General features: G+C 44.4%; 1 protein-coding gene across 1 annotated transcript in view; it reads right to left on the bottom strand.

The window, feature by feature from the left end:
• The window catches only part of LOC124554834, a 1,124,719-nt gene that overhangs the window by 140,881 nt on the left and 963,491 nt on the right, over positions 1–20,347 (bottom strand). Inside the window, exon 6 of the mRNA XM_047128497.1 lies at positions 9,116–9,263. Within this exon, the coding sequence (XP_046984453.1) occupies positions 9,116–9,263 (148 nt within the window). The remainder of the gene's footprint in view (positions 1–9,115; positions 9,264–20,347) is intronic.

Genomic DNA, 20,347 nt, shown 5'->3' with positions numbered 1-20,347 from the left:
TACTGTGTTTCATCACTCTAAACCACTTGTTTCCAGTCGTCCATTGTCCAGTGGCGTCGCTCTTTCCACCACCTCGAGCGTCACTTAGCACTGACCACGGAAAGTGTGCTCGTGAGGAGCTGTCGACCATTTTATCCCATTCTAACTCCCTACGCACAGTCGCTGTGCTAGCTGGACTGCTGCTAGAACTTTGAAAGTCACTAGTGAATCCTTCCGTCGATTTCACGCGGCTTTTTACAACCACCCGCCGCAGTTGTCAACGGTGGCAAGTAATACACTTGCTATAGATGTTGAAGATGCAGTTTCGTGTTTTAATGATGGTGTGCAAAGCACGAAATATGTTTTAGAGAAAACAGAAATAAAGCCCAGAGTGAACTGCACGAAAGCTTTGTATGCAATAGAGTGTGTGTAGCGAAAGCAGATAAACCAGTTTTGGAGGTGACAAAATCAAGATGAGTGCATCGTAGCAATGTGAAAAGAAAGAAAACTTATACAGAAAGTGAAAAAGAACCTGCTTATTGTGCTGGCATAAGCTGGCGCCAGCACACCAGGCGGCAACGAGGTTGCAAGAAGACCGATAGAGGCAAAAGACAGACAAGCAGGAAACGCGCCGACAGCGCCCTCTCGGCTGCCAGTATTTAGATCGCCGCTGTAGACCAGAGGGCCCAGACAGTCTGGCATCGAGACATCAGTGGCAGCCCAGTCACTTGCAGTCTCAGGCAGCACATAGCGATCAGAGTAGTGTACGTAGCGGACTTTTGCTTCACCAGCAGTGAGGCTAACGTGGTCTATTACTGAGAGCTTGAACCACAACACCTCCACTATCTTGAGTTAAGTAGATTTCTCATTATTATGAATAAAGAACCCAGTTAATACTTGCGTGAGTTTGTGTTGTAGTAGAGGATACGGGCCACCAGACAACATCCTCTCCTTGCTTCCCATGGTACAAGCCTACAGTGACAACGAGACGACACAAAACTTACGATGATGGACAGTTTTAAAAGAAAGCCAAATACAAGCAGAAACTTCAACGGGCATTTTCCACAAACACAAATTTGTGTACATAGGTACATACAAAACCCAAATTGAAATTCCTATTACTTTCAAACTTAATATCTTATAAAACACAAACTCTTTAATGAAAAACTCTAGAATTTTCCATATTAAAAATGTGGTAGAAATTGAGATAATTAACTCCAAATTGAGTTTTTTCTAAACACGAAGTTTAAAATGTGGGTGATCATTCATCTTTTTATCAATTAAATAAATTCTGGAATTTGAAACACCTGCAAGTATGCTTTGTGTGCTCTGCAAAATTCATGGAAGAATATCTCTAACGGAGAAAACTGTACCTACATCAACAGGTGCATCCAAAATTTAGTGAAAGAATGAAGAGATTTTAAATGTAAAAAAAATTATTCTGATAGGTCTTGGAACTTCCACTATTATGAGTGTGAATCCTGAATCCTTCTGGTCATGATGAAAAAGTTTTATTAATTTATTTCGAAAAGTACTGACTGACAGTGGAAATAAAAATGTCCTGTGGTACCTCTTCGGTTCTGCTGTGTATTATTCTAGTCAGTTGCTTACGAACGTGATATGTTAGACCGATCGTCTGCTAGTTTCACATTTATCTGTACGCAGCTCTTTCAGTAATGTGATGAAACTACATCTTTGGAAATCTGGTGATAAGTATCCTGTTTATAGATGTTTGATCATAATCAAAACAATTTCTAGTTTATATACCGCCCACAACTCTGTAGGCTTTCTTTGCTCTTCCTAACATATCTTGGCACAAATCAAATTACTAGATCGTCTATTTTTTCCATATTGACCTCTTCCTCATGCTCTGCGATACGTGCTTCGGGAAAGCTCTGACCCATCGAACTCCTTCTAGCTAATGCCTTTTCTTCTGCGCTTAACAGAGATTCCCATCTGAATCTCGCAAGGTAACAGTTTTACTTCTTACTTCGTCAAAAAAATGTGTAATCTTCCTGTGCGCCAAGTAAATTATTCCTACGACTATCATTTCCCATTTTTGTGTGTTTCATACATTCTGAATAAGCCTCTTTGCACTTTTTGTTATCTTTTTCCCAAGCAACTGAGACTGCTGCTCTTCCAATTCATCCTTCGACTTTTCATCTTGTCTTCGTCCTCTGTAATCAGGAGTGTTTTTTGAATCGCTCTGTCCCTATAGTGACTTGTGCTAAGTTCTTTCCTTCCGTATTACGTTACAGTCCTCTTATAATGTAATATTCTTGGCACCCTTCCGTAGGCCACAGGTCACTGTCCGCGAAAATTTGCAAAAGGTTCAAATGGCTCTGAGCACTATGGGACTTAACTCCTGAGGTCATCAGTCCCCTAGGACTTATAAAGGCGCTTCAGTCTGGAACCGCGTGACCACTACGGTCGCAGGTTCGAATCCTGCCTCGGGCATGGATGTGTGTGATGTCCTTAGGTTAGTTAGGTTTAATTAGTTCTAAGTTCTAGGCGACTGATGACCTCAAAAGTCAAGTCGCATAGTGCTCAGAACCATTTGAACCCCTAGAACTTAGAACTACTTAAACCTAACTAACCTAAGTACATCACACACATCCATGCCCGAGGCAGGATTCGAACCTGCGACCGTAGCGGTCGCGCGGTTCCAGACTGTAGCGCCTAGAACCGCTCGGCCACCACGGCCGGCTAAATTGGTGTTTGGCACTGGATCACAGCGCCGCACCTGTCGTTTCACCATACCCCACACATTTTCGATTGGCGACAAGTCTGATAAATAGGCGGGTCAGGGCAAAAGACTGACAACCTGTGACACCACGAAGGCACGTGTTCGTGCAGCAACGTGTGGTTTTGCATTGTCTTGCTGAAAAATGGCGTCAGGGGTGTTGTGCAGAAAGGGTACGGCTGCGGGTCGCAGGACGTCATTCTCCTAGGTCACACTGCACTGGACACTCACCAACTGATATTTGATTTGGCGTTGTATCAAACAGCACGCGACACCACAAGGCCTTGAATTGGCGCTGTATATCTGGTGCGAATGCAGTCACTGTGATGCGAGCGAGCCAAAAAGCGGCCGTCATTTTCAAACAAACAGAACTTGGATTCGTTCGAAAACAGTATCTGACGCCATTTTTGTTCCCACTGAGGTGATGGACTGTCACCCCTGGTAGTATACGATGTGTGAAGCTGTTCCACTGTTGCGCCAGAGCCGAGGAAGACGCAGATGTGTGCCACAATGCCAGTCGTATGAGGTGTGAGGTGTCGATCTTCTCGGGGGGTGGTGTGGGTGGTGCGACCTGACCCACCTCGTAGTGTTCTACGGCCTTCCGTGAACCATTCTGCACACACTCGTTGCACTGCCGAAACACTTCGTCCCACACGAGCAGCAATTTCCCGGACGGATGGATCACATTCTCTGATGCCAATAACGCGCTCTCTTTCAAACTCACTGATTTGATGGTACGGTTCGCGAGGCATCCTGCACGTCTGCTCAAGTCGCACCTTCTGTTTATAGCGACAACGAGAGCCGCAGGCGCATTACCTTCAACCCGATGGCCGACATGGCTCAAATGTTACTAATTTCTGCAGAACATACTAATGTACATGTCCTGTGAATATGAACGACCTACCTCTAGTCGCTCAACGTGTTATGTTTTCTTTCTGAACATGAGTGTACACGCGCAGCCTGTGAGTATTAAAGTTTGCTACATCGTAACGACTCAAAAGTAAAGGACATTTATCGTGTTGTGGCTGCACGAATGTGGGTCAGACTGTAAAACACGTTGCGCTCAGACGACGTTTGACAACTGACAGAGGCGTCGGGAACAACTACTGCCCCGTGCAACGCTATTGACAACTATAAGCATAGTTTTACCGCAGATTTTTACTTCACAGAAGTTTATAATAGCAAACACAATGTAGTTGATCAAATACATGCACCAACAGCCGCTTGCATGATCTAGTATAAACTATAAAGTTTAATGTTTAGGGGTGGAATGACTGAGCTTGAGGTAACACTGTCGTTTCCGATCAGTGAGAAGGTGGCGCCGCCTGTTTGCATGTACACATCTGATTGGAGTCCTAATCGCCTACGGACAGCACACTGTTTTACATTTACCCCGAGTTGGATTCACTCGGATTGTTCTTTGTAGAAAACGTTGTGACAGCGTATATAGGGTGTCCCAAACCCTTAGGTGATAATTTATACAAATGAGAGAGGATACTATACTGAATATTTGAAAATAAGGAACTAATGGTCGGAAATGAATATTTATTTTTTATTAACGTAGCACAATTATATAAACTACGTAAGCTCATAGAAATTGTTCAAAGTGACGGCTGTGAGTCTTCATGTACGTATTGCAGCGGAGCGTAAAATTTTGTCACAGTCTCTCAAATATCCTTATTTTCTGTTGCGCTCTGTGACAGGCGGCTGGGTCACTACAAACCTCTTCTTCAGTTTCTACGGCGCTTTAATTTACCAAATACTTCATGTAATCACACAGGAGTGAGACCTGGCAATCGCGCTAGCCGCGGGACAGGACATCGTTTTTCAATCGAACCCTGAAAGTACCCGGTGCTGTGCTGCTCACAGATATTAATATTGAAATGAAACAGTGCAACGTCCCCTTGCTGGTAAGAAACCGTACAGTCTCCAACAACTGTGCAGCATATCTCGAAACGAATATATACTGTTCTAACATGATTGTAGCGTACAAGGTCTTATTAGTTGACCTTGTACAATTCCACTCCACAAGTTAGTAGAGAAACTTTTCCCGCGATCCGTGACGAGCGTGGATTGTTGTCACTCCAGACATGGCTATTGCGGTGCTTATCCAACTATCACAATTGAGAGAGTTATCATCCGTGAACAATACAAACTGTAGGAGGTTCAGACCTTCTGGAAAATCCATTGACAGAACAAATACATTTGAAATCACTGCCTGCACACGTTGTTTGTGGAACTGCCACTCATCAACACTGTGTTCTTACCAGTGTGGACATCACGGGCATGTCTCCGTATATTCAGCTTTTATGTAGCAGTCTTATTTTTGCACAGATTTCGGTGTTTCATTACACCATATTTAGACCCCTGAATACACTAAAACACCTTTGTCATGATTGTACGCCCGCATCTCGTGGTCGTGCGGTAGCGTTCTCGCTTCCCACGCCCGGGTTCCCGGGTTCGATTACCGGCGGGGTCAGGGATTTTCTCTGCCTCGTGATGGCTGGGTGTTGTGTGCTGTCCTTAGGTTAGTTAGGTTTAAGTAGTTCTAAGTTCTAGGGGACTTATGACCACAGCAGTTGAGTCCCATAGTGCTCAGAGCCATTTTTTCATGATTGTACAAAATGCAATATCATGGTGTCTACAGTTACTCTAAAAACTGATCATATAATAATATCATTAACCCAAACCCAATTTCAGTTCTCGTATGTACGTGTGACTAACAATGTGTTAAAACCCTAAAAAAAGAAAGGAGCGATGGATAGTGTCTATACTACATTATATTTATTAATATTGCACTTAAATCAGACAGCCTACGACACAGATTATTAAGAGGTAAGAGCAATCAAGACACACAAATTTCGGATGTTAGCTTGTTTAGGCGAAATAAGTGGAACACTGTAAATAGTCATGTGTAATTTATGTAATTTATGATCAGTTTTAAAAGTACCTACAGTTATAAGTATATTCACTGTATTTCGAGGGCTGAAGGTCGTGTAATAAAACACCAAAATCTATAAGTACAGCTGAAAGTGTCCCAGATGAGACAATTTTCTATCAAATTGTACTGTGCGAACAATCTTGTAAAGAGTAATGTTCCTTCTTTGACAATCATTGTTGGCATGATGCAAACGGGAATTAGCACCTTGGACACATACACTTGACTGTGTATTACTATTCAAAGTCGATGCGGCAGACAGTTGTTGTTACGAAGTAAGTATAGGCAGTTTACAAACACGTGCTTCACAAGCATCACTCATTCAAGACTCTATTCCAATAGAAATGTTCATTTCCTCATACCAAAGTATTCATTTTTGGGTCCTCTACCTTCTGTATAATTTTGACTTATGGGTTGGGTACCTTGTAGAATGAATTCTCCAATTCAGTTTAAAATATTGTAACTAACTGTCAAGTAATTTCTTTTAAAGAAATGCATCCATCGAACTCCAAATTATGTAGATATACGACTGACCGTAAATTAACTTATTAACACGAAATATTTCTACGCTTGACAGACTGTTGGCTGCGTTGATCAGTTGTGGCAAAATTAAATTTTACGTTTGAGCGGGAGTCGAACCCGGTAACCTGCCTCTGAAGGGAGCGCTTTTCCGCTTGTCTGCCCACTCCAACTTGCCTCAAAGACATATTGAAGGTAATACTTGCCACTCCACTGAGCTCCTTTCTTCAAAACTCCACTGAGTTCGCCCATGGCGTTGTGCGACCAAACACCCCAGGAACCGTTCCAGAAGAAATAGAGTCACGAGTTTTATTTCTCTCTAAAAGTTTCTTCTATACGGTAGTAATTATTTGCATTGAACCACCGTAATAGCACTCGATACATTGAATTACACGTTTCTAGAGACAATGCTCTCAACATCAATTTGTGGAGTTCATTAAATAAAAAAACACGTCGGACTATGGGTTCTCGTATTACATAAAAGTCGTCCATTTCACACATCGCAGTCGCGTAACCAGCCGTGTTCTCTTTTTCAGCTGTGGTTACCGAAAGTGTCCACTTGACGCTTCTACTGGTGTCCGGAGGTATTTGTGAGCTGTTACACCTTAGGTGCCAATCTGCATGTGCAGCTTGTGTTCATATTCCAAAGACTTTATTTGTCCGAACTTCTGTCCAAACTATTACTTCCGCAGACTGTTAAATTCTTACAACTATTTAGCTGGAATGAAATAAATCTAAAAATCTGTTAAAAATCTCGGTCACTTGTTGTTCATTTGGAGAGAAAGAATGTTGTTGAATTTCTTCTCGTCAATGGCTATTTATAATTCTTCTAGGAAATTGAGTTTTATTGGTTCAAATGGCTCTGAGCACTATGGGACTTAACATCGGTGGTCATCAGTCCCCCAGAACTTAGAACTACTTAAACCTAACTAACCTAAGGACATCACACATATCCATGTCCGAGGCAGGATTCGAACCTGCGACCGTAGCAGTCGCGCGGTTCCGGACTGAGCGCCTAGATCCGCTAGACCACCGCGGCCGGCTGAGTTTTATTCCTTTCTTTTCCATGTGTAGGATTTCCAAGCTTTCTTCTGAACCGTATACCTGCCTCATATAGTTGACTGGCTACTGTTGACTTGTCGAAATTCCGCAGTCTGAGTGTCTTTGTGTTCTTTGTATTTGTTCGAAAATTTTTAACAAATATTGCTTCATAGGACGTGTATTGTATTTTATGTACTCGCTGCTTCGAAGCCGTTGGGCTTAATAATGTTCACTATCTTCTGTGAGACCTCCGTAACACAGCATAGTGAGAAACCCAGTTTTTCTTTACTTTCTTCCTTGTTTCTTTTATTATTATTATTATTATTTCGCAGTAATTTGTTAATGATATCTGTGTTGTAACCATTTTTAACAGTTATTTTCTTAATAATTTTCAATTCTGTCTCTCTATCCTGCCTACTCACTGGCGCATTGAGTGCCTCTGTACTAAGCTCCTAACAGCAGCCTCTTTATAAGCTCCTTTGATGGCAAAAACCTGATAATAAGAGCATTGTTTTTTGAAACGCGTAGTTGAATTGTATCAGGTACTATTAAAAAGGTTGGATGAAAATACCAGGGGCGTTCAATAAGTAATGCAACACAATTTTTTTTTTCTGAAAGCAGGTTGGTTTTATTCATTTATTTACTTCCAATACTCTAACATTCGCCACTGTTCAAGCTACAAAACCCTATTTGCCAACATAATCTCCGTTCAATGCGATGGCGTTACGCATGCTGCTATTCTATTGGTCGACTTGCTGCATCAACAACCTCCCCATCATCTGCGTACTGCTTCCCCCAGCGTGCATTCTTCATTACGCTAAACAGGTGGAAGTCGGAAGGTGCAAGATCCTGGTTGTAGGGCGGATGAGGAAATTCTGCGAGTCAGACTTGTGTGAGGCCTTGCGTTGTCACGGAGAAAGAGAAGTTTATTTGCAGTTTTGCTGCGACGAACACGCTAAAGTCGTTTCTCCAATTTCCTGAGGCTAGCAAAATACACTTCCGAGTTGACTGTCACACCATGAGGGAGCACATCCAACAGAATAACGCCTTCAGAGTGCCAGGAGGCCGTCGCCATTAACGGCTGAGAGTGAGGCTTTGATCTTTTTCTTCAGAGGGTAAGTGGTATAGCGCCACTCCGTCGATTGACGTTTTGTTTCCGGTTCGAAGTGATGAACTAATGTTTCATCACCCGTGACTGTGTTCGAAAAAAATTGTCACGATCAGCCTCGTAACGCGCAAGCAATTCCGCACAGATGACACTTCGTTACTCTTTATGGTCTTCGGTTAGGTAGCGAGGAACCCAGCGTGCATAAACCTGTGATGATGTTTGGTTTATGGCGAGCTCAACCGCGCGGTCATTAGCGTCCGTACAAAGTCCCAGTTTTTATACAATCAAATTTTTTCCACAGTCCAGTCGAGCCACTGTCACGAATGATGATGATGATGAGGATGATGAAATGATGTGGTCAACACAAACACACAATCACTTGGCAGAGAAAATACCCAACCCGGCCGGGAATCGAACCCGTGACCCCGTGATCTCATACACCTTTGAGTACCCCAGTTGGTGGACGAGTGTGTCAGCGGCACCAACAAAGACGTCCAGTTGAGTAGTGAGGTGTTTGTTTGTGATCTGTCGATTACCTCGAACGACAGTGTTCGGACATTACAACATTACTGGAGTCACAGCTGTGTACGGCCGGCTGGCACGCGAGAGATCGGACAGGTTTAGGCAAACTTGTTGCGATGATGCCAGACGCCTCGCCCACCGACTCGACGCGCTTTTGTTGAGTGCATAGCTGCGTAGACAGTAACTACTACACCACATCCGGAAAACGGATAGGTAATATCAATTCGCTTTTAAACTTCGGTGCAAACAGCTTGCGAGACATTACCTGTCTAAGTATGGCGTAGAAGACGTCGAGGTGGGAGTTGAGGTCGACCCCGTGCGGCCCCTGCAGGGCCTGCGCCTCGTCGCTCTCTCGCTGCTCGTCGAACACGTCAAGCTGAACGCCCAGGTCCGGCACCGTCCCGGCGCTCCGCCTGCACACACCACATTGCCTTCCACTCTAACGTTCTCTGAATAGTGTTAGAAACAGAAACTTACAAAAACACACACAGATAATCCAAAACATCATCACGACTGCCCACCGCGATATTGACTGCCGCTTGGTGGTGGTGTGAGCACGTGAGGCGGTAAAAAAAGGACGTAAGCGGGGCAGACACGGACGGGAGATCACCCTAGCGAAGATATAAGTTGTAAATGGGTAAATTCATTGAGATAAGTGACTTTGACAAAGGGCAGATTATTGTTATGCAGAGCCTGTGAACGAGTATCTCGGAAACGGCGAAGCTGGTCGAATCTTCACGTGCTACTGTTGTGAGCATCTACGGAATGAGGCAGGGCAGTGCCTACCACTAGGCGCTAAATGGTTGGACGTCCACGAGTCTTCAAAGAACGTGGCGTTCGGAGGCGCGTCTGTTCTGCGAAGTAGGAAATTTGGTGAGCTGTGGCATCTCTGCCGAAAGAGCACAGTGCTGGTGCACACGCAAGTGTTTCGGAGCGTTCATCGTTCGTTGTTGGACATGGAGCTCCGCAGCAGAGCACTCCTACCTGTTCACATGTTGACCCAATGACATCGTCAATTACGATTGCAGTGGGTACGAGACCACCGGAATTCGACCGTCGATCATTTGAAACGTATCCGATCTTCGGATGGATCACATTTTTGCTAGACTAGGTCGATGTTCGTCTCCACAAACGCCGTCATCGAGGTGAACGACGGCTCGAAACGTGAAGCGCGTCGGGATCGCAGGACTATGAGAGCAGTATTATGCTATGGAAGACATTCTCCTGCGCTTGCATAGGACCTGTGGTAGTAATCGAAGACATACTGACAGCTGCGAACCACCTGCATCCATGCACGCATGATATCTTCCCCGACTGCGATGTCATCTTTCAGCAGTATAACTGTCAGTGTCTTGGAGCCAGAACCGTGTTACAGTGGTTTGAGGAGCATTATAGTGCACCCACGTTGATGTCTCGGCGACCAAATTCGCCTGATGTAAATCGTATGGAATCCATATGGGCCGCTATCGGTTGCTATCACCGCGTACGCAAATCAGCGGCCCGTTATTTACGCGAATCACAAGACCAATGCGTAGAAATATAATGTCACATATCTGAACAAACCTACCAAGAAACTGTCGGATCCCTGGTGTTCAGAATCAGATATGTATTTCGTTTCAAAGACGGGCATACAAATTATTAAGCAGTTGGTCGTAATGTTTTGGCTCATCAGTGTATTCAGGCTGAAGCAACATTCCTGCACTCGTACGTCACAGCACGATTTATTCCATACAAAAATGTCGCTAACAAAATCTTGCCCCATGTATTTTTCTCGGTAGAACATAGACGTCAAAGAAAATCAGTTTGGTAACACTGTAATCATATATACGATAACTATCTTCATTCAATGCTGTGTAGGTGTGCTGCGTAGCTTGTGTGCTTTTGTGTTCTCGAGTTGTATACCACAGATGAAATATTTTATCTACTCAGAGGAACAGCTTCACTTTAGTCTCATGAACTACATCGATAACTATCTTTCTAGATTCCTCCCCTCCGCCACCGCTGCCCTACAAACAGGAGACTGACTTTTATTCATTCTGAAGATGAACGTTATAGTATTTAATGAGTATCAGCTGTAGAAGGTTCCTTTTATTTGATAACAGGAAATAAATTATTTTACTACATATATCGAGTTATTTTCTTCCGTATTATCACTAAAGAAATTCACTTTCACTTCAAGTGTGAATAAATACATTTTATTTTATCCGAAGTAATTCGAACACACTTTTTATGTCACTGCTATTTACTAAAGGAAGTTTTTACTTCCTGAAGTCTGTATTATGGAAGTATTTTTTCTTTAGTAATTTGAACAGCAGGAGGTTAAAGCCTTAGACTCGGGAAGATTTTTATATACTCTAAGACAAAAAAGACGACACACCATGAATGAATTATCCGAATGGGACGGAAATCGGTAGACGTGATGTACGTGAACAGATAAACAAGTGATTACATTTTGGATTGGATTGTTTGAGGGAGGAGACCAGACAGCGAGGTCATCGGTCTCATCGGATTAGGGAGGGACGGGGAAGGAAGTCGGCCGTGCCCTTTCAAAGGAACCATCCCGGTATTTGCCTGGAGCGATTTAGGGAAATCACAGAAAACCTAAATCAGGATGGCCGGATGCGGGATTGAACCGTCGTCCTCCCGAATGCGAGTCCAGTGTGCTAGCCACTGCGCCACATTGCGCGGTAGTGATTAAAATTTCACAAAAACTGGATGATGTATTCAAAAGAAAGACCTTCATAAATTGAGCAGCTCAACAATGAGTTGGTCCACCTCTGACACTTACACAAACAGTTATTCGGATTGGCAATGATTGATAGAATTGCTCGGTTCTAGGCACTTCTGTCTGGAACCGCGTGACCACTACGGTCGCAGGTTCGAATCCTGCGTCGGGCACGGATGTGTGTGATGTCCTTAGGTTAGTTATATTTAAGTAGTTCTAAGTTCTAGGGGACTGATGACCACATATGTTAAGTCCCATAGTGCTCAGAGCCATTTGAACCATTTTTTTGATAGAATTGCTAGATGTTCTCCTGGGGGATATAGTGACAAATTCTGTCAAATTGGCGCATTGGATGATTAAGCCCAAGCTAGATGGAGAGCCTTGCCCATAATTCTTCAAACGTTCTCAACTGGGGAAAAATCCAGCAACCTTACTGGCGCAGGTATCGTTTGGAAAGCATGAAAACCTCTAGCAACCCTTGCTGTTTGCGTATGTGGGTTATCTTGCTCAGATGTAAGGCCAGAATGGCTTGCCGTGAAGGGCAACAAAATGAGCCATAACATATCCTCCATATACCGCTATGCTGCAAGGGCGCTGCAGATGACAACCAGAGGGATCCTGCTATGAAACGAAATGGCATCCAGGACCATCACTCCTGGCTGTTCGGCCGTATGGTGGGTGACAGTCACTTGGTATTCCACCACTGTCTGGAGCCTCTCCATAAACGTCTTCGCTGGCCATGGCGGCTCATTTCGAAGCGAGACTTATCACTGAAGACGATTCTACTCCAGTCAGTGAACTTCAAACGATATTCTAGGCCCCGTTTTGCTGCCCTTCATGGCAAGCTATAATGGGCGTACAATGCCTGCCTGCATACGGCGAGAGTTTCTACTGTGTCGTAGCGGCCCCTTATCAGTAAGGGGGCCCACACACCAGACAAGCAAGGCGGGCTGCCGACCTCCCTTCAAGCACTGAGATCAAAACATCGCCATTGGATGTAAACATCAACAGACTTTTCCCACAAACACGGCACTACTTCGTGAAAAGCAATGTGACAGAGATCCACCAATTGGAATACCTAGCCCGGCTGTAGCCTAGTAGACACCCTCCATAGCCTTCAGTAGAAAGTTGTATTTTGTTGGGCGTAACGCCAGCCACTTCATAATTGTGTAGAGTAGTATTTTTGGTTTTTATTTCTTTTCATTGTCTTGTAATCTTATCTGGCTTTTGCCACCATAAGAATTGTTGTGCTTCTTGTTGTTTTTGCGTTTTAAAATTATTGCGCGCCAGGAAGGCGTTTTAGTTAAATAAAGTGTGTTCAGACTTGATCGTTAGTTCTTTCCTGCCGACCGCAGGTCAGTACACACTGCGTGTTTTGGTGCATGTCAAACCCTATTTGGGCCAGCAATGTCACCAGATCTCTCCCCGGTTGAGAACGTTTCGAGTACTATGGGGAGGACCACCCAACCAGCTAGGAATTTTGACGATCTAAGGTAGAATTTAGCACGATATTCCTCAGGAGGACATCTGACGACTCAATCAATGCTAAGCCGAATAACTGCTTGCATAAAGGCAAGAGATGCACCAATGCATTATTAAGTTGCTCAATTGGTGACTCATTTTCTCTTGAATAAATCATTCAATGTTCCTGAAACTGTAATCATTTACTTCTCTGTACGCCACATATACCGATTTCCGTCCCATTAGGATAATTCCTCCGTTGTGCGTCGCTTTATTTGTCTGAAAGTGTATATTAAATCGATAACAAGTAAAATGTAATATGGTACAATATGGCACAACACCTACACTTGGGCAGAAGACAACGGAGGCGTCTGCGTGACTAAGTACAGGGTCACAATTCTCCTCGAAACAGCGTCCTCTTTTGCTACTGGTCGACCGAGGCTCGACCAATTATGTTGGTGACGCGAAATTCCTTTTGCTGTGACTGGTTAAAACTCTCCAGCCAGAAGATATCTTGAATAGGCAGAGAAGTTGGTTGGGGACTGCCAAGGTGGGCACTCGCATCGGTTATAGCTCTAGCAGATTGTTACGAAATGTTGTTTTATAGCCGGCCGCGGTGGTCTCGCGGTTCTAGGCGCGCAGTCCGGAACCGTGCGACTGCTACGGTCGCAGGTTCGAATCCTGCCTCGGGCATGGATGTGTGTGATGTCCTTAGGTTAGTTAGGTTTAATTAGTTCTAAGTTCTAGGCGACTGATGACCTCAGAAGTTAAGTCGCATAGTGCTCAGAGCCATTTTTTGTTGTTTTATAAAAGTCTCGTGGCGACTGTCATAGTGAACGGTTGTGCATGTATGGCCGTCCTTCAAAAGACTGCAAAATGTGTTAGTCATTGCATTTTTAAGACGTTGTGTGATAGTGGCCACAGTGAACGGTCGCACAGGTCGCGTCAAAAGTTACGAATCAAATTAATAATTTGACACAGACTTGGACCGGATCGGAGTGCGGTAGCGCAAATGAACAATTTTTTGTAATAATCTTAGTTCGATATCGTTATCATTTTCGAGTGTACTTTACTGATAAACATAAACTGCCATGTTGTGCAATACATCGTGTGTAATGGTGAATGTGTTATGGTGAGATTTACCGCACCTAATAGAAGGCATCCGTTGGAACAATAATTGTATGTTACTTACTGAGAAGTACTTACGGATTTGCCTGTGATTTTCATCAGCAGAGTGCCATTTCTAAACGAGGCCATGACCAAGGGTAAGGACAGTGCTGTACAGAGAAATACCTAACGTTCATTTCCAATGACAATGCTCACGACTTATCTGTTACAACCACATACCAGAGCACGTTACTCTAGCGAGACGGAGGTGTTGTATGTTCCAAGTGTCATGTGTCAGGATCTCCTCTATTTAGCCTGGGATGGTTTGAAGAGATAAACACCAGTTTTGGATCAGTTGCACAATTTTTTAGCTGCGACAGATTTTTCTATAATAAGAGTTGCATAGAAAATTAAGCGACGGCTCTGTTACGCAACATTTACACGAGTTTGCTGAGTCATCTAAAACTATGAACGCATTACATGTAATTCCAATGCATAAAACTGACTTCTTTGATTTTAAAGAAGTTTCTGAAACACTGTGGCCGACGCTGACGTGTAAGGTCTCCAAATGAAGTATGATGAACGTGTATCATACTCATCTATCTGAAACAGTTATTGAAAATTGTTATTCAAAAACAGAAGAATGGGAACATGCTAATGTATTCAAAAGAGAAAAGACGATGGATGATGTGTGCCATGCCGTACTTCATTTAAAAGCCCAGCCAGGTTTATCAGTTGCGAAACAGAAACACCTGTTGACGATGTTGCCATTTCTTCCCCAACAGCACAAGCAGATCTATAGTAAACTTCGCAACGTTTGATCTTAAGAGTGGCGTTGTGTTAGAAACAGAAGTCAATGTTGGGAGACTTTCTCTCGAATTTTACTTTGTTATTATATTGTAAAAAATTTAAAAGATGTGAGCAAAGATTTTTGTTGCTTACACTTATGCTGGTTAAAACATTACTGCTGTACTTCTGTACTTGCATTATCACAAATGAAACGTAGTGCCTCTGTATTAATGGAACTTGAAACGAAACTTTCTTATCGGCATTTAGAACCAGTCAGTTCGAGGTATAGCATTTACGTCCGTAATAAATTATTTATTTTTTAATTTGTCTCATTATTTTTTGCGGTATGAGAATACCTTCTCAGTTTTTTCAGATGGGTTAGTTATGTACAAGAAAAGACACATCATTTTTTGATTCTCCTGACAAATGAGAGATGTGGCACTTTGAACGTTTGTCATTTCCAGCCTTCAAATGTCTCCGAGAAAGTCTACGGAGCGCCGCGTAATTTGTAGCGCTCGCTGGACGGTGCTAAGAGTGCGTGGGCTCTGGCGGCGCTCGAGAGTTGATCTTGGCCCGACGCTTCGGAAGCTCCGGGACGACAGACGAGAAGCAGCGCTCCAACTCCGCAAGTCACTCTACAGTGTGTGGCGGACGATACTTAGTGCCAGAATTAGCGATTTCCTGCCCTTTTCCATTCGCATACTGAGCGAGGGAAAAATGATTATCTGCCTTCGTAGTGTCCCAATCTACATCAACATCTACACTGAAGCGCCAAAGAAACTGGTATAGGCATGCGTATTCAAATACAGAGATATGCAAACAGACAGAATACGGCGTTGCAGTCAACAACGCCTACATAAGACAACAACTGTCTGGCGCATTTGTTATATCGGTGACTGCTGCTACAATGTCAGGTTATCATCATTTAAGTGAGTTTGAACGAGCTATTATAGCCCACTAGCGATGGGACGCAGCATCTCCGAGGTAGCGATGAACTGGGGATTTTCCCGTACGACCGTTTCACGAGTGTACCGTGAATATCAGGAATCCGGTACAATATCAGATCTCCGAATCACTGCGGCCGGAAATAGCTCCTGCATGAACGGGACCAACGACGACTGAAGAGAATCGTTCAATGTCTCAGAAATGCACTCCTTCCGCAAATTACTGCAGATTTCAATGCTGGGCCATCAAAAAGTGTCAGCGTGCAAACTATTCAAAGAAACATCATCGATACGGGCTTTCGGAGTCGAAGGCCCACTCGTGTACCATTGATGACTGCACGACACAAGGCTTTACGCCTCTCCTGGGTCCGTCAACATCGACAATGGACTTTTGGTGACTGGATACATGTTACCTGGTCTGACTAGTCTCGTTTCAAATTGCGTCGAGTGGATGGACTTGTACGGGTATGGAGACAACCTCATGAATCCGTGGACCATGCACATCAGCAGGAGACTGTTCAAGCTAGTCGAAGCTCTGTAATGGTGTGGGGCGTGTGCACTTGGAGTGATATGGGAACCCTGATACGCCTAGATACGACTCTGACAAGTGACACGTACGTAAGTATCCTGTCTGATCACATGCATCCATTCATGTCCATTGTGAATTCGACGGACTTGGGTAATTCCAGCGTGACAATGAGAGACCCCACACGGCCAGAATTGCTACAGAGCGACTCCAGGAACACTCTTCTGAGTTTAAACACTTCCGCTGGCCACCAAACCCCCCAGACATGAACATTAATGAGCATGTCTGTGAGCCTTGCAACGTGCTCTTCAGAAGAGATCTCCTCCCCCTCGTACTCTTATGGATTTATGGACAGCACTGCAGGATTCATGGTGTCAGTTCCCTCCAGCACTATTTCAGACATTAGTCGAGTCCATGCCACGTCGTGTTCCACCACTTCTGCGTGCTCGCGGGTGCCCTACACGATATTAGGCAGGTGTACCAGTTTCTTTGGCTCGTCTGTGTATATCTGTACTCTGAAAACCACTGTGAGATGCATGGCCGATGGCACTTACCACTGTACCATCTATTAGGGATTTTTCCTTTTCCATTCGTATTTGGAGCGCGGGAACAATGACTACTTACATGCCTTTGTGCGCGCTGTATTTAGTCTCTAGTTTTACCTCGGAGAGGAATATTAGTAGGTTGTAGTATACGAGAGCTACTCGAAAAATAAGTTCTTATCGGTCGCGAAATGTAAACCACTGTGGAAAATGATGAAGCTGTGTTGGGCACTGTCCCAAGTATGTCCGTTGCCCGCGTCATGTCGCTCTTTTCAGTTCTGAGTGCACAATGAGCACGTAAAGATGTATAGGAAATGGCGTCTTAGTGCTTAGTGAGAGATTTCGCTTGATGTCATGCAGTCCAGATAACACAACTGTCATGCGGTTCCTTCTTCGAGACAATTCTCGGCCGAAGATGCTCCTGCAGCGTTTTCGATGGGAAGTGTGTGATCACCCACAGTACAGCCTGTAACTGTCTGCCCCTGGGTTTCACCTCTACTCACATGAACCGCTGGCTGTGAAGACAACATTTTGGCACAGTCAACGAGCTGCAGACCAGTCTAGAGTATTGGCGGGAAGCACAGACGGCGGCTGTCTTCTAGGACGAGAGTATTGGAAAGTTGGCACAACGCTACGATAAATGTCTAAGTCGGAGCGGCGACTATGTAGAGAAGTAGCCGGAAGGTGTAGCTAACTGCTGCAAATAAAACATTTTTGATTTTCACAGTGGTTTCCATTTCGCGACCAATCGGGACTTACTTTACGAATAGCCCTAGTATTTCTAGATTCCTCACCTAATGCGGCTTTCCAAGGATAGTTTGCGTCTACCCTCAACAGTCTCCCAGTTTAGGTTTGTCAGCATCTCAGTGTCGCTCTCCTACGGGTCCAACTGACGTTTGACTATTCGTGCTGCCTTTCTGTGGATATGTTCGATATCCCCTGTTATTCCTATTTGATATGGGTCACAGGCACTTGAGCAATATCCTAGGGTTGGTCACACGAATATTGTATAAGTAGTCTCCTTTGTAAACTGATTGCATTTCGCTTTGAACGTCTTTCGGGCAAGCAACCGGATAGATTGATCGGTGTAGATCGAATTTTCGACGGTGTAAATTGCCATCATCATCAGGCTTCTTCTGCTGATGACATCCTGGAACAGTCGGTACGATCTACATACCGGTCGTCTTCCCCCTCCTCTGACCCTGTATATGAACCGTGAAATGTGCCTGCTACGATTTGGGGGGGGGGGGGGGGAGGGGGTAACTCGCGCTGGGGAATCGAGTGGCACTCCTCAATCTGCACTAAGCCTTCCCAGTGTTCGGTGTTACGTTTCCGCTGCGTTTGGAGAATTTTCAGTGCTAGAGTCCATGCTTGATTAAAGTTGAATCCCACTGTCCTTGATGATGTGGTTCTCACGTAGGCGGATTTCGATAGACTCCTCGTATACACCGTCTCAATAATAGTATGTGTTCTGCAGAATTTGTGTATGTCCGTTTTTCATTTTGAGATTGGTTTCAAGGCAATGCTCAGCAATAGCAGATTTTTTGGGCTCCGGACGTCGATGTGCAGTTTGTGTTCCGTGCACGTTTCTTCATTTGTGCGAATAGTATGTAATACACTCCAGATTTCCGGAGTCCGCTTTTACTGTCCCTAAAAGGGATTTAGTCTTCACCGGTGGGCGGTACATACATTTGATATTTTGCTGTCGTAAAATTACACACATCAATAAAAGTTTTGCTTGACCTCGGTTCCGAGAGTTCCGGAACCTGTACAGAAAATGGGAATGGAGATCAACATAAACATCACTTCCGCCCTTTGTATTGCTCATGAAAACCACACATTGCATGCTGTACCACCATACAGTGAGACATGCAGAGGTGGTGGTCCAGGTTGCTGTACACAGCGGTACCTCTAATACCCAGTAGCACGTCCTCTTGCATTGATGCATGCCTGTATTCGTCATGGCATATTATCCACAAGTTCAGAAAGGCACTGTTGGTCCAGGTCGTCCCACTCCTGAGTGGCGATTCTACATAGATCACTCAGAGAGGTTGATGGGTCACGTCATCCACAAACAGCCCTTTTCAATCTATCCCAGGCATGTTTGATAGGGTTCATGTATGGAGAACATGCTGGCCACTCTAGTGAAGCGATGTCATTATCCTGAAGGAAGTCATTCACAAGATGTGCACGATGGGGTCGTGAATTGTAGTCCAAGAAGACGAATGCCTCGCCAATATACTGCCGATATGGTTGCACTATCGGTTGGAGGGTGGCATTCACGTATCATACAGCCGTTAAGGCGCATTCCATGACCACCAGCAGCATACGTCGACCCCACATAATGCCACCCCAAAACAGCAGGGAATCTCCACCTAGCTGCACTCGATGGACATTATGTCTAAGACATTCATCCTGACCGGGTAGTCTCCAAACACGTCTCCGACGATTGTCTGATTGAAGGCATATGCGACACTCATCGGTGAAGAGAACGTGATGCCAATCCTGAGCGGTCCATTCGGCATGATGATGGTCCCATCTGTACCTCGCTGCATGGTGTCGAGGTTGCAAAGATGAACCTCGCCATGGACGTCGGGAGTGAAGTTGCGCATCATGCAGCCTTTTTCGCACAGTATGAGTCGTAACACGACGTTCTGTGGCTGCACGAAAAGCATTATTCAACATGATGGCGTTACTGTCAGGGTTCCTCCGAGCCATAATCCGTAGGTAGCGATCATCCACTGCGATAGTAGACCCTGGGTGGCCTGAGCGAGGCATGTCATCGACAGTTCCTGTCTCTCTGTATCTCCTCCATGTCCGAACAACATTGTTTTGGTGCAGGTGGTTGAATATCAAATCAGTGTCAATAGCAAAACACGTCTCATCACAGAGCACCTAGGTGCCAAGTCATTTCGTAATCAGGTTTTGCTAGAATCTGTGCACTCATACGGGTAATCATGACGTCTTTGGTGCAAGATATCGTCTTGTGCGGATTGTTCTCGAAAATAGACTTGAGTATGTTATTCATAACAGAGGGACAGCTGGGCATTTATAAACTTGCATATGATATTGCTTCGGTTCCTCTCCATTTGCATCTACACACCGATGCCCTGTTACCAATGCTGCCGACAGATTATCATACAAGGCTAGAAATATCTCTTACGCGAAGAGAACGATTTATTTCTTTGTATTCGACAACGCAGTCGATAAAATTTTTTCTGGACGGAATGTATTTACTCTTTTTTGTTTCTCGATTCAGAACGAAATCGACACCGCTTAGGACACACTTCCTTTTTAAGAGCTCTGTCGTTTGTTTTCAGCATTTTCAAACCAATTTTCCTCTTTCATAGGCCCTGCCAACAAACTAGAAGCACGTATTACGTTAACACAGGACTCAGTCGCC

This window comes from Schistocerca americana, chromosome X, assembly GCF_021461395.2.
Source record: "Schistocerca americana isolate TAMUIC-IGC-003095 chromosome X, iqSchAmer2.1, whole genome shotgun sequence".
NCBI lineage: Eukaryota > Metazoa > Arthropoda > Insecta > Orthoptera > Acrididae > Schistocerca > Schistocerca americana.
This window is presented reverse-complemented; position numbering and strand designations above follow the sequence as displayed.